We start from the raw sequence: 22298 nt of genomic DNA, 5'->3' as shown, positions 1-22298 counted from the left end.
TTACCCAAAACAAGGGCAAATACCCGATAAATTTCTTTTTTGGGTGTTTATTTGCGTAAATAAAATTTTATTTTGAAATCATAATTTTTTTTTTTAGTCAAACAGAAAATCAAAAAGAATACCAGATAAACGATTAACCACGCGGACTAAACATGTCATATGTCGGTCGTTGGAGTTGCTTGTGCGAAAAATTTAAAGAGAAGGACTTAAATCTCAAGATTATCCACTGAAATCGTGGGTTAAATACCTGGGTACTAGGCCGGGGCGATTTGTGTGGAAAAAACCTTAAAGGGCCCTTCGCATTTCTGATTCCTGTGATTGAACTGATCAAAAAAGTCCACTAGGCCATATGTCTACGGTGAAAATCGACCCTCCCGATTTTAACTTGCATTGAGATTTGCGATCCAACACAAGCAACACAATTAGGAACTCCCTAGTACATAGCAAAAGTATTGAAATGCTCCTTCAGGCAGTTTTGGCCTTGAGACTGCCCAAATTGTTTGACAAATATCAATAAATGACAATGTGCTACAAAAGTTGACCAACAAATATTCAAGCGTTCTGTTACAAAATTGGATCGTGTTTGTGTCCATGAACAATGAAAATACCTTTGGTACGCTTGGGTCACTCCGTTTTATTACTTTATTGTGGTTAAGGTAGTGAAAATCTGGGTTTCTTAAATTTTAAAATTTAAACGGGCATATCTCCTATTTTTACAACGAATTTATATTGATCCCTTTTCCTTTTAAAGGGTTTAGGTGCAAAGTAATTGCATTGATATGAATCAACCACTATAACTTAGCCATTTATTAACGGATTTGAACAAATAATAGCTTATGTATATGGATAGTTTTTTGCGAGTAAGTTTTCTATCTTATGAGAAAACAAAATTCCAATTAACAACCAATTAGGTAGGAAGGAAAATATGACTAAAATCTTCAAAAAATCTTAAATTGGGTGGTACTTTACATGGGGCCTTTGGCAAAACGTGGACGTATGCTGTCAGTTTTTTTCAAGGAATGTTTTGTACCGCCGCACAGAGGACGAAATCATTGATCTAGCGGCGCGAAAGTCAAAAAATCAAAGTATAAAATTGCGAAATTTTTTCCATTATATCGATTACAGACACCCTGCTGACTAAGATTTTGATTTTACTTTTTTGTTGTTGTAAATATTCACTCAGTTATTCAGTGTCAAGTGCAAGAAATTTTGACGGATTAGATTTTAATAAAATTGTTGCTAAAAACCTGATCTCATATTTGTTTAATTGTTAAATAAATTCGTAATAAAACTAAACAAAGTTTATTTTTTATTGATAGGGGAGGGTTTAAGTTAAATTAAAGTAAAATCTTTGGGGCCTGAAGTTACATAGTTATAAAGCAATAAATTTTCAAAAATTATTATTTTTTGTATGTTTTTAGTGCAATATATTTTTGTTGGATGGAGCGTAACTACAAAGGTCCACCGAGGTTCGGTCCAGTTATTTTTTAATAATTAAATTAGACTCCCTAGATTCCGAATAACCAAAATTTAGCTGCAAATAGCTGCAAATCTTGCTGATAAATGGTCTTGAAAAATAGCTTAAATCCTCAAAATACCCAAAATCTGTCGGTACGGTTATATGGGGGCTATATCAAAATGTAGACCTATGTTCGCAATTTTTGGTGGAGAATTTTTTTGTCCACTGGGAACCCCAAATACCAAATTACACCTAATTTGGTCGGAAAATTTAGCTTTAAATCCCCAAACTACTGAAAGTCGGGAGGTACCTTAAAAGGGGCCTATACCCAAACGTGGACCTATGTCCACAATTTTTGGTGGAAAGGTTTAGTAATCACTAGGAACCCTAAGTACCAAATTACAACTAATTTGGAAGGAAAAGGTGGCTTAAATCCTCAAAATATCGAATATCAGGAGGTACCGTTATATGGGGGCTATACCAAAATATTTGCCTATGTTGTTCATATTTAGTCCACAATTACCCACAGACACAGATTGAGTTTGTGCAAAATTTTAGAAAGATATCTTCATTCGTTTCCAAGTTATTAATTTCGCGCCGCTAGATCAGTGGTTTCGACCACTGTGCACCGACAAAATTCTTGTGGAATGTTTTATACCCCCATCGAAGACCAAATACCAAATTCCAGCCATTTCGGTGGGATGTTGAGGCCACAACCTTAATTTTATATACCCAACGAAGACTAAATGCCAAAGTTCAGCCATTTCGATGGAATGTTGAGGCTACAATCTTCAAGATACTGAAAATAGGAAGGTACCGTTCTATCGGGACTATATGAACCAATACCAATACCGACAAATTTCAGGTGAACAATTTTATACCCACAACCTTCAAAATACCGAAAATAGGAAGGTACCGTTCTATGTCGACTATATGAAGACATGGGCCTATACAAAAAACAAGGGGGGGGGGGGTATATTTTTGTACCTCGAACGAAGTCTATGTACTAAATTTTAGTATTTTCGGTTGGATAATGAGACTAAAAACTTCAAAATACCGAAAATCGGGAGGTACTGTTCTATGGGGGCTGTATCAAAACCATTTTCAATACCAAACATCCTAGGTGTAATAGAAATTGCGAGCTGTATTTGATTTCAACAGATGGGCGTAGCTATTTCAACTTAGCATTTTATGCTGATCAAGAATATAGAGTGAGTCACAGTCAAAAGTATCCACTTCAGTTTCATTCATTAAAACTGCGATTGCTAAGAGTAAATTAATGAAAATGATTTTGTGTTCTTTTATATTGTTACATTAGTGTCTTAATTAATTAATAAAATAAAGTTAGCAAAAGTCAGGTAAATTTAGATAAAAAAAATAAAAATGGTTAAACAACATCGATTTCCACCTCACAGTGAAAAGTATCCACACTAAAAATTTTATTAAACAAAAAGGATTTCTTAGGTGTTTAGCACTTGGTATGATATCCTTTGTTATCCTTTACTGCTTATGGCATAGATTTACAAAATAATTGAGAGACAATTCATGGGAGAGGAATGTGCCTGTGTTAAACAACCCAGTGGGAAAATGTAATCAATGGGAATCGAACGGGTAATACAGAGCCACTATGTTTTATTGATTACCGAATACATTATTCCTAACACGGTACATGTCCTAGGAAAATAATACAGTATGCAAAGTTCATATTCGTACACCCCTAAAAAATGAATAAAATCGTTATTAATTCAATATTTTATGTGCGAATATGAAATAATTGATAGGAATTACCATAACGAAGAAAGATTTAAGAATATCAAAACAAATTTTTAATTTATTCCGTCATTTTGGTATAGATGGCGCCTGTGTTGGTTGCAAAATTCGTATTCGTACACCTGTAATCACTATATATTTGGAGTTTTTAAGGATTTTCAAAGCAAAATACCGCAAATTTTTGTTTTAGTCTTCTTTTTGAATGCCTCTGCTATAGAAATATTTAAAAATAACGGTAATTTTATTAAAAATTTTGCATGAATAAAAAGTCAGAGGAATATTTAAAATCCTTAAGAAAAATGTGGTAGATATGATTAGCTATTGCAATTTATTCCCGAATTTTTGACGAAAATAGCTTATAGCAGTCCTTCTGTAACAATATTCGAGGTCTAATATGAAAATAAATGTTGTCAGCGTTTGGAAATGCAAAGAAACGTAATCCGGGCCTAGGTAAAATAAACACAGTTTTGGTTTTGACTTGGTAAAAATCGAAAGTTTCGTTTTAAATTTGACATAAAATGTATTGAAGTTTTAGAATACGGTTTCGAAAATCATTTTATGTCAAGAAATATCGGAAATTACGAGGAATAAAAAAATTTTAAGGAAGAAAATTTCCCCAGAAATAATGCATTTCATCAAAAGGTTACCCCACGTTCTTTCCTGGACAATTTACTTCATTCTTTTGACATGTTTGTACTCATTTTGGATCCTTTGGAAAAGAAATATAATACTCAAGAAGTAAAAACCACTATTTTCGCAATTCGGCAGCCATAACCCTCGTTCATAGTAAAGGTAGAATTTCAGTTGTACGCAGACAGTATGAAAACTTGTACAGTTTCATTTTTCTTCATAATTTCTCACAGTTTTCGGCATAAAATGATTTTCGAAACCGTATTCTAAAACTTCAATACATTTTATGTCAAATATAAAACGAAACTTCCGATTTTTACCAAGTAAAAACCAAAAATGTGTTTACTTTACTTAAGCCCGGATTACGTTTCTTTGCATTTCCATACGCAGACAACATTTATTTTCATATTAGACCTCAAATATTGTTACAGAAGGACTGCTATTAGCTATTTTCGTCAAAATTTCGGGAATAAATTGCAATAGCTAATCATATCTACCACATTTTTCTTAAGGATTATAAATATTCCTTCGACTTTTTATTCATGCAAAATTTTTAATAAAATTACCGTTATTTTTAAGTATTTCTGTAGCAGAGGCATTCAAAAAGAAGACTAAAACAAAAATTTGCGGTATTTTGCTTTGAAAATCCTTAAAAACTCCAAATATATAGTGATTACAGGTGTACGAATACGAATTTTGCCACCCACACAGGCGCCATCTATACCTAAATGACGGAATAAATTAAAAATTTGTTTTGATATTATTAAATCTGTCTTCGTTATGGTAATTCCTATCAATTATTTCATATTCGCACATAAAATATGGAATTAATAACGATTTTATTAATTTTTTAGGGGTGTACGAATATGAACTTTGCATACTGTATATTCCTTTTTGGTATCCATAGAAAGCATAGTGTAATCTATGGATTACAATATATTCCTTTATAGTTCATTAGGAATATCTAATAGGTATAATTTATATATTAGAATGCTTCGTATTACTTATGTATGCAAATTTTTTAATAATCTATTCCCCCAATATTAAAATTAAACACAATTTCGTTTAATTAATTGTTATTTATATTTATACATACAGCTGTGTTCAAAATAATAGGAGTGCTCATTCACACCAAGGGAATGGTCGAATAAACATGGTTAAAGTTACCCATTTTGGTTTATTTTGAATTTGTTTAACATTGTTGACATCCCAACAGTTAATTGATCAGCAGAAATGTGGCACTCTGTTTTAAATTATTTACTGTTTACACCAACATTATAAATCGCCTTCAAATTTGTTGTTCAAAAAAATAGGAGTGCGGAAGAAAAAGGATAATAAAAATATTTTTAGTTGAGTTTATGTTCAAAATTGTCTATATTTTAGTTGACAGTAGTGAATCCAATAGAGTTTTGATGGCAATTTGAAAACAAAAGTCCTTTGGAGGTAGCCTAAAACAGGTGATTGTCCTTGCAGCGATTTTTTTCCATAATTTGAGCACTTATTGGGTAACTCAATGGATGTTGTAGACAGAGTTTTTTGATGCTCTGGCTGTTATCTCGAACAATATATAATGATCAGTATCCCGTAAATTCGTGTATTTTGACCCTTGAGCCAAGTTAAAGCCGGTTTCCATTAACTCTTTACGTGAGGATCGCTTAAAAGAAGCGTATCTATAAGGCATTAATTTCTCGATCAAGTGATGTTTTGAGGTCCTTAGCATCTTAACTGCACGCAGAATTCATTATATGGTTCATTTTTGAATAATTGGATGATTGGCACATATGAGACATTTTTCAAAACGCTTTGTTGAGAAGGAATCTTTAAAGACAAACTTTTGAAGTTGGCCTAAGATTATTTTTATTAGGTTTTGCATCGTAAAATAAACAGTTTTCTAATGAAACTAACCTAAATGAAGTATTTTTGAATGAAAAACGTAAGTTTATATTGAAAAATATATTACGGCGTATACCAACCATAGTGCAATCCCAGCCTGCCTATCACTAAATGGTTCAAAGTACATTTCAAACGTTCACGTTTTAAACATTTTTTGAATAGAAGCGAAATTGATTGCATACACAAGGTTAGCATCCTAAGGACTTCCAAATATTATTTGCTTGGGGAACAAATTCCTTATAGATACGCTTATTTGGCCGATCCTTACCTTAAAGGCTAATGTAAACTGTCTTAAACTTGGCTCAAGGATCAAAATACACAAATTTATGGGATACCAATCATTATATATTGTTAGGGATAACATCCATAGCATCAAACAAATCTAATCGTTAAAGGTTTTATCTACAAAATCCATTGGGTTGCCCAATAAGTGCTCAATTTATGGAACAAATTTCTGCAAGAACTATCGCCTGTTTTTTGGCTACCTCCAAAGGACTTTTGATTTCAAACAGCAATCAAATCTCAAAGAATCTATTGGATTTACTACTGTTAACTAAAATATTGACAATTTTGATCCTAAACTCAACTAAAACTATTTTTCTCGTCCTTTTTCTTCCACACTCCTATTTTTTTGAACAAAAACTTTAAACACGATTTATAATGTTGGTGTAAACAGTAAATAATTTAAAACAGATTGCCACATTTCTGCTGAGGAATTAACTGTTGGGATGTCAACAATGTTAAACAAATTCAAAATAAACCAAAATGGGTAACTTTAACCATATTTTTGACAATTTTCTTTTTTTGTATGGGCGCTCCTTTTATTTTGAACGCAACTGTAAGTATAATGATTTTAAACACAATTAAAAATCTATAATGAAAATAGAACAAAATTAAAAATGTATTTATTATTCTAAATTATTAAATAATATCAGTTAAATAATTTAAAATAATACGATTTTCGTCTGCAAAATTTCAGTTCTCTTGCAATTCAGCCAATTTCTCAAAGTTTTTTTCTTGTTTGCTAATAATCTTCATTAAAGTATTTAAATAAAATTTATAAAGTTACGTCTTCACTGCAACACGAAAAAAACTGAAAAATTTTTGTAGTGACATGCAAAGGCATCGGCAGATAACGGGACTACAAAATAAAAAAGCAGTCGAGAAAAAACTGAAACACTGCATTCCCTTGTCGAATCCTTTAGGATTTTTTGTCAAGTAGAATTACTCGCTCGATTCTTTAGGATAACTTTTAGAATATGTCTTCTATAATGTATTTAATAATTTTACTTCTTGTCCAATATAATTCTTTTCTCGATTCTTGCGGATACGTTATGTAACGTAAAAAATATATTTTCAATGTAATATGTTCCGAATTTTCCCACTGGGAACGGCTGACATAGCTCTCATTTGAATTCGTTATTCTCTGTTGTTACGACAACGTGCAGGCGTTGACATCAAATCAACGATGAACACGAAGAGAGCATTTGTACGAAAACGTAAAGGCGAGTGCTCATCTTGTTCATCTATGCATCAAATTGATGTTCTTCTATTCACACACTAAGCATTCATTTTATTGTACCTACATAAACTTTGCAGCATATTGTAACAGTTCTCCATCTTCGCATCAAATTTCCTTTAAAAGCCCCTTAGTCGTAATCGAATCATTCATACCGCTTAACTCAAAAAGGATATACGCTCCTATTCTGAACATAAAAATTTACGTTTACAATTAACATCGTAAATTCTCAGTGAATTTTTTTTTTTTCAATCTGTCCTTTAAGTAGAAGCAGCAGTGAAACAAAACTCACAAGGAGTTTACATTCAGGATAAGGCTGAAAGAAATATTATTCAATGGTTTCTTTTTCAATTCGTATCCTTATAAATAAAACTTACCACATTACAATTCAGATATATTTTCTACATACAACTCTCATTGGGAGATTGCATTTTTTAACTGTGTTTAGATATTTTGTGAGAATTTTTTTCATACCAAGAATCAAAAAAGACACAAAAAGAAAACACCTGCTAATTAAATGCCATAACAAATTGTAAGTGCAACCAAAAAGCCGGTCGGTGGTGGCTACAAAGCAATGTTATCTCATATTTACAGATCCGCCACGTGATATTTTCTCTATTTTATTTACACTACCCTAAGCCTCTTAAGGAAAGAGAGTGGCATTTCAAAGGAAAATGTGTAAGAAGAGTCGACAAGAAAAATGAATATCCTTAGAAATACGAAGCACACATTTACTCGTGTTACGCAATATAAACACTGAGTTGAGGTTGCAAGGATATTGGAATTTCATGGAAAACTCGCAATGAAGAAACTTCTGTATTTTGATAAATTGAAATTGTAACGCTTATTACAATAATGTCTCTCAAATCATCTATTAAAGAGAGAGTTTCATATCACATCCATAAGAAATATTTTTTGTCACACTCACAATTGATTAAATACTATGAAATTAGTCATTAATATTGACAAGGTTATAACCAAAAAAACCACTACGCTCACGCATGTCGTCACTTGTATTATTTTTTTATGGCCATATTGAAAATAACAGAATTTTTATAGTTATCTTTGTTGATATAAACAAACTTCACAGAAGTAATCAATGAAAGTGATATCTGAAATCTGCACATCAAAATGTGTATAATTTTCTTAAATGAACAGCAAGCAATATATAATGCAAATATGTATAGTGAAAAATTACAAACTTATGCCCTACGGGGGCAATAATCAAATTCAATGTTTGTTTTTCAAAATGTTTTTCTTTCAGAGGCAGTATTTAAAATGTTGCATACATTCAACTTTGTTAGTATTACAGAGGCTACGTTGTTTCCTTTTGTCATTTCCAAAGCAGTTTTCTTGAAAGATAGTGTATCAGACTTCGTTCTCATCCATATCGAGATTTTATCCAAGTTCCATATAATTATTTACTCTAATGTTTGGGTTAAAAAATTGGTAAAATCTTGCCTCGCTGATTGTTACCCTTTTTCGTTTCTGCATTAAGTTTTGAACTCTAAGCTGGTTCATTATATAATTGGCTCTACTTCCCCAATCTAATGAGGTAACATACGTTTGTATCATAGGAATATTTGTTTCTTCTGCCAACGTTATCACAGCTTTTTCCCAAAATATTCTCTTTTCTATAATCTAGATGACACTGTCGTCTGAAACTTGAAGATATCTGTTAAAAGTTCCTTCTCGGACCATACACAGAAAAAAATAATTTCTGCATTTCTGGAATAGTGTTCATAAAGTCTTGCCAAGATTAAAATTTCTGCATTTCACGAACGCCTTTCATAAAGCAAATAAAAATACTGTTTTTTCTGAGAGATTGAAAAAAATTGACTATGTATTTGTTGTTTTTGTTATTATTGGACTAACAACCGCCACACACCACCAACCAAACCGGAGACAAATTTTGCTACTTTTATTAATTCTTTTATTTTGTATTACTAACTTACCGTTTCTTCCAATTTTCACTGCAGTTGTGTTATCGTCTTGTGAACATAGCAGAACAATCCGAACCATATGTACATACATACATGCTGAGTCTATCAGCACTAGGTTGAGATATTAGATGTTGCCTTTATATTAAAGAAATTAAAAATTTGTAGTTGCGAACTATACAGCCAAACACTTTGTTTTTTTCGATACCAAAAGCACTGTAGTTGTTTGGTTTGTCCGTTAACTAACAACAAAATTGACCTACAGTGGTAGTTTAGGTATGTTGTTGTGGTGTGTGTGTGTGGTTTGTTGATATCCCAGCTAACAATTTTTTCCGAGGGCTCTGATATCAGATTTTTTCTGAGATTTTCTGAATATTTTTTTTAGAATTGTGGCCGATTTCTCTAATATTTTCCTAGAAATTTGACCGATTTTCTATAAGTTTATATTAAGAATCTTAAGAATCGTCATTCCGAATTTGTTCCGATTTCTAATGGATTTTCTAAGGGAATTTTTTTCGTTTGATGTCGAAGAACAAAATGACTGGACATAAAATTCGCATATACAATTTGCAAATTTTTATAATATAAATGCTACATATAATAATTCAAGCTATGTAGTCTTGATAGCTTCAAAATATACTTCTGCATATAGTTCTACTGTTAATCATAAAATGATAACAACAGGCAAAATCATTAGAAAGTTTGAAATTAGAATCTTCCATAAATAGCACATTGAAAGAAAATTGTTGAGTGGGGTTTGTTCTGTATAGTACGACACGTGGCGTCAGCGTCAGAATTGTTTCCGATTTTTTCAGAAAATCTGAAATTTTCTCCAAATTTTTCCAGAATTTCTTTCCGAATTCGGACGGATTTTCTTAAGAAAATCTAAATTTTTCATCTAATTTTCCAGAATTTTCTTCCGAATTCGGACCGAATTCTGTCACAAAATCTAAATTTTTCTCCGAATTTTCCAAGAATTTACTTCCGAATACGGACGGAATTCGTCGCGAAACTCTAATATTTTTTAAGAATTTCCTTAGAAAATTCTTTCCGAATTCGGTGACCACGTCCGTACAAATTTCGTACCGAATTCGGCATCAGAATCGGATATTTTTACAGAAATTCTGTCCGAATTCGAAACGAATTCGGAACAAAATGTTAGCTGGGTATAGTCTCAATGCGATGGTGAGACGATGGTGGGGGTTGTGTTGTGGTTTGTTGATACATTGTCAATACGATGGTGAAACGACGATACCATTCAAAAATGAGAGAGAGGAAATATGAGAGCAAATAGTGGAGTATAGGGAAAAATAGGAAAGTGATTTTGTATCTCATGAAAATCTTACATATTTTTGAAAAAATAGTGGCTTTCGGGTGGAAATCTTATCTTATGTGAGGTACCTGTACAAACTACATCACGAACGAAAATATGTAAAAATGTTTGAAATATTTTTTTCTGTGTATGAAGATAAGAGCAATATCTCGTTTGAGGATTCCGCCAAACTCCGTGTAGCAACCTGAGAAGAACAAATTGAGATAGGGGACACAGAAGTAACTCTCAGCTGAAGTCTGTAGGAAACATAGAATAGGTGGATATGGATCTCATTGGTTAGCAGAAACAAGATAAAATGGAACTTATAAATCACCTGGTTTATGGTGTAGCATCGGCGATGCTCCTATTTACATCACCGCGAAATGTGAAAGTCTCTTGCATCCCTAGGGCAAGGGAATTCTAGTCACTTCGCGCCGAAGGACCTCATACCCATTAGCTTGTCCTCTTTTATTATCAGGACAACCGAAAGATTGATCGATCTGGAGATTAGGTGTCATGTTGAATACACCGGAAACACTGACATGTTGGGTAAATGAAATGCTAAGGGAGACGACGATCATAAGGAAAACAGTAACTTGAGGTACTTCTCACCGTTACTGTGGGTACATACTGACAGAATTGGATTGGATAACTAAAATAGACGCCTGCACGGATGACTTTGTACTACAGATTTCTGGCAAATTTCTGTCTACAGTTTCGGAACTAATACAAGGAGCCTTATCAGCACTGTCTTGTTGGACCAAAACAAACGGCCACGGAGTAAATCCAACAAAGACAGAACTGGCACTGTTCACTACAAAACGTAAGTTCGGCACTACCAGCACTGGATGGAGTGCAAGTACATCTCTCGCGCGAAGGTAAATACCTACCCAGCAAACCAAATGTCGGATGTCCGACAAGTCTGAACAATTTCGGAAGCAACGTCGTTCAGATTTCGTTCCGATTTCTAAACGATTTTTCGGAGCGGAAATAGTTCAGATTTTGTACCGATTTCGGAACGAATGTCGAAAAGAAATTTTCTTTCCGAATTTCACAAGGATTTTCTTCAGATTTCGTTACGAAATCGATACGATGTCGCTCCGACCTTTCGTTCCGAAATTATGTCAACCACTTCATACAACTTTCGTTAAGATATCGTTACGATTTCGGATCAGACATCGGACCTATCGTCCGAATTTTGTTCAGATTTCGTTAAGATGTCGGTACGATTGGTTTGCTGGGTAGGTACAATTCTGGACTGTCAGCTGCAATGGAAAAGGAACGTTGAGGAGCGGACAAAGAGAGGATTAATCGTACTCTATTCGTGCAATAATTCGATCGGGAAATCAAAAAGTTGAGTGATCGAATATTTGAAAGTGGACTTGCGTAACCTTGCTACACCTTTTTCACATGTAATTCGAAATATTCCAATTGTAATTCGTAACATTTTATTCGTAATTCGATTATTCTATTTGTAATTCGTAACATTTTATTTGTAATTCGAGAATTTCAATTGTAATTCGAGAATTTCAAAAGGAATAATTCGAATTACAGATGAAATAATTCGAATTTCCAATGGAATAATTCGAATTACAAATAGAATAATGCGAATTACAAGTAGAATAATTCGAATTACAAATGGAATAATTCGAATTACAATTGAAATGTTTCGAATTACAATTGGAATTCTCGAATTACAAATAAAATGTTACGAATTACAAATGGAATTCTCGAATTACAACTAAAATGATTCGAATTACATCTGAAAAAGGTGTAGATTCACTGTTTTGACCACATCTGGGCCTACCGTATGACTTTAGTGCTTTTTTGTCTCCTCATTATTCCAAAGGGATATATTGGTATAAATCAGGGGCGTTCTACTTTGCAAAGACAGAATTATGCGGACGCCAGCCACTGTGTTGTGTTTTTGCATTTTTTTCTCTGTAATCATCTGGTTGTTGTTTTTCACCCATACACACAAGTTTTTGTATTGATGCACTTATTATAATAAAAATATTAAAAATCTTAAAATCACACTCACCTTTTGCAGCACTCATTAGATCCTTCACCTCCTTGATGATGCGTTTGATCTGTTGACTAGTGTGATCCAATTCCTTTTCATGGCGATTTAGATTATCGCGAAATTCTGGACTATCGACAATGCATTCCTCGAACTCAAGGGGTTCTAGGCCGCGACGGGCATCTTTGGTGCCCCCGCCCATTTTGCCACCACGATTTTTGTTATTATTATTGTTATTGTTGTTGTAGTTGCCGTTACTTGAAGATCGGCCAGCTAAACGATGTGATTTCGATTTGGATTTCAGACCTTTTTTCGTTGATGGCGGTGGTGGTGGGGCAATTAGATGATTGGGTGATGAGGCAGATTTGGATAGCTTGTAACCGCCGTTATTATTGTTGTTGTTGCTGCTGGTGTTAATATGAAGATAATGTAAGTGATTGTTGTTATTGTTAGATGTTTTTGATTGATTATTCTTCATAATTTTTTTATTTGAATTTTCAATTGAAATTCAATTCAGAAAAACGGCACACACAGTTCGTTCGTGAGTGCGTAGTTGCAATGAAATATAGAAAGAGCGTATGAAGAGAATTAGTTGGGAAAAACACAAAAGACGGCAAGAGAATTGGAATTTTTCACACAAAATAAAACACTTGTTGTTGACGTTTTGTTGGTTGGGTGTATGGCTTGTATATCACAAAATAAAAGGAAAAAGGATAAAAACAAAACCGAAAAGAAAATTATAATCAAAAGAATCGACGAGAACCGTATTAAACTGGCATTATGGGCACTTTGTTTGTTGGGTTATTGGTTTATGGTTAGATGGATGGTTTCCTTTCCTTTGATTGATTTCAATTTTGTTTTGTAATATTTCTTTTGTTGGGCACTGTTTTGTAGGTTTCTTTGTTTAGTCCTTCTTTAGATTGTTGAAGTCGATGATGATGTTTTTGGTTTTGTGGGGTTTGTTGTTGTTTTAGCGATTTGTTTCACATTGAATTCCATTGCACCTATAGGTTTTTCTGCTTCTTCTTTTAGTTGTTGTTATTTTTATTTTTCTCTCTTTTAAGATATTTTCGCTCGTTTGTTTCGTATCTTTCACACACACTAGTTCGTCACTCGACGACGCGACGACTCTTGTAAAGCGGCCAGCTGCTGCCTTGCCTAAGTGCAGCAATCATCATTTGCGCACTCGTACTTCGAACAACTGACACAACAACTTGTAACTTGTTTTTGCTCTTTTATTCGTTTTTGCTTTGTTTTCGTCTTTCGTTTAAAATAATTTCACAGACACTCACGATCGATGCCACAACGAAATTAAAACAACAAAATAAAATTAGTAATTTTTTCGCCAATTTTCCTCAATTCTTTTCACTTCAAAACCACAAATCGTATTGAAAATAATTTTTTTGGAAAAATTATAAACAAAAAAAACTGAAAAGAAATTGAAAATAAAAAAATAAAAAGAAAAATTAGCACACAATGACGAAGAGGAGATACAAAGCCAATAAATTAGACAACAAAAATTAAATTGCAAATATTTATTCAATAGCAGCTCACTTTTCACTGTTATTTCGCGTTTTCTCCTTCACATTTTGTTGAATATTTATTTTCTTTTTTAAAATTAGACAGATTTTCAATAAAATGTGTACAAAATTTCTTTTGATATTTTTTCAAATCATTTGTTGTCAAATGTAATGGAATTTTTCTAGTTTCTTTTTTGTTCCACTTGCTTTTGGTTGTGGTATTTTTTATTTTTGCGATCGTCCGTATTTCTCCGTAGTTTTCGCTCTTTGCGATCGTTTCGAACCGTTTGTTTGCCAAGACTGGAGTTGAAGTTTGAGTCTGGTTTGAATTCGAGCCTGCCTTACCGCTCACTCACCAGCTTAACATGCGCTGCGCTCTGTGGTGGGTTTGGTATGTTTATTTTGTTCGCTCTTTTGTGAGTTGTTACTATTCTTGTTGTGGTTTTGAGTGGCCCACAGACATGTTCGTTTGCGACTTTTAAAGTAGAGCCCGAGAGTTTATCGTAAATTCTTTATGGCATTAACTTCGAGTTGCCACAGATTGATTTCTTCGATGGAAGATAGAATGAAAGTTGGTCGAAATAGATTAACCTTAATTTTTAGCCTTCAGTTGAATCAGTTGTTTGTATTTTGCAAACAATTGAAATCATTTTTGCCCACAAATTATTCATCCAAGGGTTTCTAAAATTTGGATTACGATTTGGAAAGTTTGGACAAAATCGGGTACTCCTTTCAAGAGTTATCATGCTCACTAACCATTTTAATCGGTGGCCGTAGGTTTTTACATTAATTTTCACAGAAAGTATGGACTTGCTCTAGAAAAAATTATACCCTTGTAATAGGGACATCGAGGCCTAGGTACAGTAAAACATTCATGAAAATCAAAGATGTGATCCTAAATTCTGTGTGGGAAGTACCCAAAGGAATGTATCGATTTAGTCCATTTTCGAGCACGTTCTAAGTTTGGACGACATATTACGAGGGCTAAATCCAATCCGAATGCAGTTTGGTACATTTTTGAACTTATGATAGTGTATACATTAGGCCGGGGCGATTTGTATGGAAGAAAAAACCTTAATGGGCGGTTCGCGTTTCTGTACTGAGCAAAAAACTCTGCTAGAGCAAATGTCTACGGTGAAAATCGAGCCTCCCGGTTTAGACTTGAGGTTTTTTATCCACGTTTTTTAGACATATCGGCATATAAAAGCCAACAGCCCTCCGGCGATTTTTTATTTTTTTTGATTTTTTCTCATCTATAAACATTGAATTTTCAGAATCCACAAAAACTTCTCAGGTGTAAGCTCCTTTCATTTAAAGTTAGTTTTATAAGGAGGCGATACAGTCAGTGCATTGTCCCAATTTCAACTTTCATATCTCAAAAATGGTAAATCCAACAAAAATATCATATGCGTCAATCGTGGAAAGAATTTTCACTGCTACAACATTTTTCTTAGTCCCATTTCGATAGGTCTTGCGATTTCCATGCAAAATCGTGAAAACCTAAAAACCATAAAAATATGAACTCTAATCGTGATTTATTTAAAAAGATCTCCGGAATTTTTTTCGTTTTTTTTTTTTATTATTTTTCTAATCTATGAACATTGTAGTTTCAGAATCCGCAAAAACCTTCCCAACAAAACGAATACCGGCTACACCACCACAATCCATTTTCCAAAAATTAAGTATTTAGGGGGATATGCAAAGTAGGGGCCAATGCAGTATCCGGTTCGAAAATTGTTGTGCGCTTCAGCCACTACACATGGTGGCCGCAAGGCTTTTTTACAGATTTCAGGTTATTTTCTCAGTAAGTATGGAATTGCCAACCAAACAAGTAAGAAAGTGCCAGTCGGCTTTGCCGACAGAGATATACCCTCAGCATATGTGAATTGAAACTTTCTTCTACGGACAGATCGAATGTTTTTAAGGCCCTTTCAGAATTTTGTGGCTCTTTTTGGACATTTGAACTTGCCGAAAAATGTGGATTTCGATTTAAATTCAAAAGTGTTGCGGGGGAGGTACTTAAAGGAATGGGCCGACATAGTCCATTATGGAAGTGGATTTTATTTTGAGAGTTATATTTTTTCGATAGATATCGAACCTGATCGATATCTTGTAGACATATTAGGATGTGTAAAGTATGAACTAAATCGGTCACTCCTTTCAAGAGTTATCGGGCGCACAATTTTTCCGAACATTTTTGAACTTTTGTGGGGGAGGTACTTGAAGTTTGGACAAAATATTACGAAAGGCAAACTTTGGAAATAGAAGACACGAGAACAACCTGCTGCAAAAAAAAAAATCAAAAGATTCGAAAGCAGGTATTAAACTGCAATAAACTCAAATTTTGTTTGAGAGGTAGGTACCTTAAGGAATGGATCGATATAGTCCACATTCGAACCTGATCTATGTCTCGTAGAAATATTAGGATGTGCAAAATATGGACCACATCGGTTACTACCTTCGAAAGTTATCGTGTGCACAATTTTAGCAAAAAATGTTGACCTTTTGCGGGGGGAGGTACCCGAAGAAGTGGGCCGATATTGACCATCTTCCAACTTAAACTATGTTTGAACAAAATATTACTACTACTTTTTCTTATGTAATTCGAATTATTTTAATTCTAGAATTCTATTTGTAATTCGTGACAAATCATTTGTAATTCGAGAATTCCATATGTATTTCGAATTATTCCACTTGTAATTTTAATTATTCCGTATGTAATTCGAATTATTCCATTCGTTAGTCGAATTATTCCACTTGTAATTCGAATTATTCCATTTGTTATTCGAATCATGTTACGAATCACAAATAGAATTCTCGAATTACAATTAAAATAATTCGAATTACAATTAAAATATGCATATTGAATAATTCGAATTACAAGTGATATAAATCGAATTACAAATGGAATTTTCGAATTACAAATGAAATGTTACGAATTACAAATAAAATGTTTCGAATTACATCTGAAAAAGGTATAGCCAGACAGACGGTATAGACAGACAGATGGACATTTCGTCTAAACATACTTGGGGTCTATAACTATTATTTCGATGCCTAAAATATATGAGTTAAGTTAGAATAATAAGATCCGGGAGGCATGGACTTTCCGCGGATCAGGTCCCTATTCCACACACAACTTATAATTTTTCACTTTGCACTTATCAAAAGAAAAAAATTTGCTATGTAATTATATGAAAAAAAAAATGTAATGATATGTTTTGTTCCACAATTTCACTTTGCATTGAGCAGACTTTACTCTCACTGTGCTCTCAGAATGAGCTCTTGCGTTCCCTTATGTTTTCTTTTGCAATGTCTTCTCGATTTTCAGCAAATTTATAACGCTAATTATTCCACGTATAAATTCAAAATCTTTGCAGTTAATTTACATCATTTTCTATTTGGACATGCCAAATAAAACATGAAGGCGGAAAGGGCAAGTTTTTCGGTGGTTCGGAGGGGGTTGTTCCGAAGTTCGGAGGAGGTTGTTCGGATGAGGTTGTTAGGAGGTTCGGATGAGGTTGTTCGGAATTTCGGAGGAGGCTGTTTGACGGTTCGGGTGAGATTGGTCTAAGGAAGTGGAACCTTCAAACAACCTCCTCCGAAATTACGAACAACCTCATTCGAACTTCCGAACGCCCTCATCTGAACCTCTGAACACACAAACGGTCAAAAAATAAATAATTTTTTTTACTCGATTATACACCATTTTATTCTTAGGGTGAACTCTTACTCTATTTTGAGCATTTTACTCCTACTCGTACTCGCAAGTACGTTTCACTCACGAGTAAAATCGGAAAATTTCTTCGTGAGTGACGATTAAAAGTATGGTATATTCGAATTAAATTTTTTCACTCGCGCGATTACTCCCGCTCGGATTCGAGCGAGTTTCACTCACGAGTAGAATTCGAGCGAGTATTTCGGAACTCTGTTTTGAGCAAACGAGCGATATGTTTCTTTGTTCTGAATTTTATTTAAATAAAAGCGCTCTTTAAAATTAAAGTTGCCCCTAAATAACTTACGTTGTTAAATTAAGACAATTCCTGAAAAGTGAAGACCCATATCTCGGTAAGTATTGACTGTATATCGTATACCAATCAGGATAAGAACGAATACCTGTGCTAAAATTTTTCGACCCGATGTGAAAGATGCCCCAAGTCAAATTGAACAGGTAGTGAGTGGTATCGACAAATTTTGAATATGTTATGTCAACATTTTCTTTATGCTGTTGGGGAAATTACAAAAAAAATAATTGTGTTACGAAGGGCTGCGACAAAATGTAATGGGGTCTACTCATGCTACCATATAATACTTCTTTTCATCGTAAACGTGTAATAACAATGACCTACTACAGTTCTGTATGCTTTATATTTACATTTTCATTCAAATTTGTTCTATTTTAGAGGATTTTCAAAACGTATTTTTGTTTTTCCTGAGAAAATTTTTAGCACGACCCCATTATTCAATATTTTCTTTGACGTTAAATTTTCAATAACAACAATGTTATTTTTGTAAATTTGTTAGTTGTTGTAATTCATGCATTTACCTTATATAAAAATGCTTTGGTTTTAAGTGCATTTAAAACACTGTAACGTCATGTTTTAATTATTTTTTATTTAAAAATATTTTGCTTTTTGTTTTTAATCAAACAAAATTAATCTACGAGTTTGTAATTCGAAGGGATTTGATTTGATTTGAACCCGAATCGTCATGTCATTAAATAAATTTCAAGAGCTGGAATTTGTCCTTAAATTCTAATTTCACGGAAATTAAATATGTAGACCATGCGATATATATCCGTAAACCCGCAATTCGCAGAAGGGGAGAGCTAAACATCCTTTACAGAAAACAAGCGAAATATGGTATCTCAAACCAGAGAATTTCAAACTACAGAAGAATCGTAAAAGCCGAGTCTGCTCTAAGTTCGCCTTATGGAACAAACGACCACCTAGGGAAGTGGTAAGTAAAGTTTTTCTTCACATACATATTTTCTGGCAAGTAGAAATATGTATAAGGACAAATCCTTAATTCCGTAAAGTATACCAATGAATTGCTACATTTGCGAGATGTGATGTTTTCAAACGTTTTGTTAAAACTTCACTAATTCACATCAAATTATGCACATAATTTTTTTTCAAAATCAGAGAATCTCATCACTTCCTTTCGGAGAAATTCCATCTAAGAATCCACTGATTAAGATTCACCCTTCTTACCCCACAGACTCGTAGATACTTTTTGTTGTTTTCACATCTTTTTACTCTGTTGCTCTTTCATTCTCACACATACACAACAATTGGTGTGACATTTTCAATGATTTGCATGGAATTCGGGTTTGGGTGGTAATGGCAGTTAGTTGTTGCTGCTAAACATAATGTTGGATGGTTCTTCTTCTTCTGTTTTTTTTTTTGTTTTTGCTGAAGGTGTCTCCGAAAAAAAGCGACAACATTGCACAAACTGAACAAACAAATGTCGATGGTACGCACATTTCTGTGGCAAAACAAACGGGGCGAAAAAGAGAAATCGGAAACTTGAAAACACAAAAACTGGATTTTTTGCTTCTTCTTTCCTTAAACAACAATAACAAAGACAACTGCCATTGAAGCAAAATAAAGGCAAACAAAAAGCGCAACTTTAAGAATCTCTGTGTGTTTTTTGTTCATTTCAGCTAAACTTGAATTGCAAGATGTTGTTATTGTTGCCTTTGTTGTTTTTGTTTTACAAAGGAATGTTTTATGAACGCTATTGTTGGTGATAATTTTTGCAATTTTTGTTGTTGTTTTTACATCATACAGATTTTTGTGGCAATTTCACACACACTTGCATACATACTTTTATTGATATGTATCCCAAAGTGTAAAGTGTAGAGATATCACGATACAATAATGATGATGATAATGATGGTGGGTATCTATAATCCAAAGGAGCGGTAGTAAAACACAGTAAAGATATTTATAAAAATTGTCGCACTTCTTCTTCTATACTGTTGCTTTCACAATTTCTTTGTTTTTGCACTTGACGTTTAATATGCAATTTTTATTCACTATTTGTTTTTTTTTTTTTAATTTGAAACAACAATCTAATCTTTGCTCTCAAATAACTTGGAAACTTATTGCACTTCACAGTGTTGTTGTTGCTATTCTCGGCAGCACATTTATTTCACCGCAATATTCAATTTTATTTTTTAAAGCCAATAAATTCATAACGACAATTACTTTGCCCCGCTTTTCACTTTTTTTGCATACGACGTTGATGTCGGTTGTTCGGTTTACGATTTAAAGGGGATGGGGCTACTTGTTTTTTCTAAACCACACACTTCCATCTATTTCCCGGTAAGAGTTGCTGCTGTGGTTGTTTTTTCTGTATTTGTTATCACAATACGGATATTTTTTTAACATATATTTTTTTACTTCATTTAACTTTTTTCTTGTTTAATTTGTGTATTTGCTTTTGAATGTCACCACAGCAACAGATTTATTTGTTGTTGGCGTTGTATAAAAAGTAAACAAAAAATTCTCGTAAAACACGACAAATTTACGCGACATCCCGACCGACCAACTTAAAATTTTCTAAAATAATGAAATTTTGTGCCAGAAAACGTCAGTTAGTTGGTTTTGTTGTTTTGATTCCTCATTCGCAAGAGAGAGTGGAATCGGTGGAAGAGTGAGAGTAAAAAAATGGAATCGGTGGGAGAGTAACTTGGCATCACCTTGAGCGTCATGAGCAGGGATGCCAAGTTGGTGGGTTTCCCGCTACTTGTGGAGATTTTTGACGTACAAAACTACTTTTTAGGAGTTGTAGCGATTTTTTATTTTAAATCGCTACAGTAGCGAATTTGGCTGTTTAAGGTTGCGATTGTAGCGATTTTTACGCAGCATTGTTTATTGTCATAACTTTTCAAGCAAACGAAAAATAGTATATTGTGCAGCGAGTGAAATATTTGCTCTGTTCCAGAACCTGCAAGAAGCTGCTACTTATTACTACGATAACATGTTTTCCTTTATGTTATCGAAATAAATAGTAAAAATTATATTTAGAAGTCAGAAAGGGTTCAAAAATACAGAAAAGTGTGCAAAATGGGATATTTTATTAAAGAAATCGGTAAGAATATGTATGCGTGATTAAATTTCTCTCTTTCTGTGTATCAGTTGATAATTTCTGCATTTTTTACAAATCGTAATAGTGTTTTTGGTATTACAACCCGTTTCTATATAACCGGATTTAACAAACCCACGGGGTTTCAAATGTCAAATCCATTGCTTATATTTTAAATAAATCCTCATAAAGAAGTACGTTTATATATAACAGGATTTATCAAACCCACTAGGTTTTAAATGTCAATTCAGCTCTGTTCCAGAACTAAAAAGTTTTTACAATTTTTACCACTTTTAACACAAAATTTATATGAAAATCGTTTACGACTTTTACAACTTTTACGACTTTATAAAGTACGGGAACAGGCCATTCCTTTACATATACGTCAAACAAATCCTTATAAAGGCTATAATATAAACATGGCCTAATAGCCCGGTTATACTATTGAAGGTTAACCCACTGGGTTTAATAGATCCAGTGGGTTAATCTTTGCTGGTTACACTTAGCTTTTCGAGGATATAAACTGTCAGCTGATGTTTGTTTACGTATACATACAAAATAACTAATAAATTCGTGTGTTACACTTTTACAATTTCTCGTATGAGATATCGTCCCCTCTTTACTCATATTGGTATATTTTACACACAGAGATACATTTTTTATCATGGTATAATAGTACTTTTTGTTAAAAAGTGTCTAATGAAAAAAATAAATAATTTTATGATTTTCAAATAACTTTATTAACTCCATAAAATCTCATGCGACCAATCGTAAACGTGTAAAACACGACAAACTCTATTGTAAAAACAGTTGCAACTTTTGGTACTTTTTGAGTGGAGTTGGATTTTTTTGCACAAATACCGAATACAACACTGTATTTTTGGTGGATTTATGCTGGATTTAAAATAAACCCAGCCATGAGAGGATTCAATTTTTGTATGGCAAATCTGGTCAGATTTGAGCAGATTAAGCAAATAAATCCTCATGAAGTGGGTTAACCCGGCAAAAAACTGTAGTGTAACCGTGCTATAAGCCTGCAAAAGACTGTAATATAGACATGGCCTTAAGGCCGCGGCACATACGGTCCGTTGAGCGTCGCGTTAAAACAACCATACGAAAACTTCAAGAACAAACTTGGCATCA

General features: G+C 33.5%; 1 protein-coding gene across 5 annotated transcripts in view; it reads right to left on the bottom strand.

Moving 5' to 3' along the window:
* Positions 1-20639, bottom strand: part of Graf (GTPase regulator associated with FAK) — a 270197-nt gene extending 249558 nt beyond the window's left edge. For 3 of the 5 annotated variants that reach the window (XM_073972316.1, XM_073972314.1, XM_073972318.1), the window contains exons 1-2: positions 14098-15474; positions 12565-13971 (exon numbers count right to left, since the gene is read on the bottom strand). In XM_073972316.1, the coding sequence (XP_073828417.1) occupies positions 12565-13021 (457 nt within the window). In that variant the 5' untranslated portion in view covers positions 13022-13971; positions 14098-15474. Of the gene's footprint in view, positions 1-12564; positions 13972-14097; positions 15475-19892 lie in introns of those variants that run through there. The other 2 variants (XM_073972315.1, XM_073972319.1) reach the window with 1 other exon arrangement.
* Positions 20640-22298: the final 1659 nt, after the last annotated feature.

The sequence above is a fragment of the Musca autumnalis genome, unplaced genomic scaffold (genome assembly GCF_047663935.1).
Source record: "Musca autumnalis isolate F117 unplaced genomic scaffold, ASM4766393v1 scaffold_3, whole genome shotgun sequence".
Taxonomy (NCBI): Eukaryota; Metazoa; Arthropoda; class Insecta; order Diptera; family Muscidae; genus Musca; species Musca autumnalis.
The sequence above is the reverse complement of the archived record's forward strand: the minus strand, read 5'-3'. Positions and strand labels throughout refer to the sequence as shown.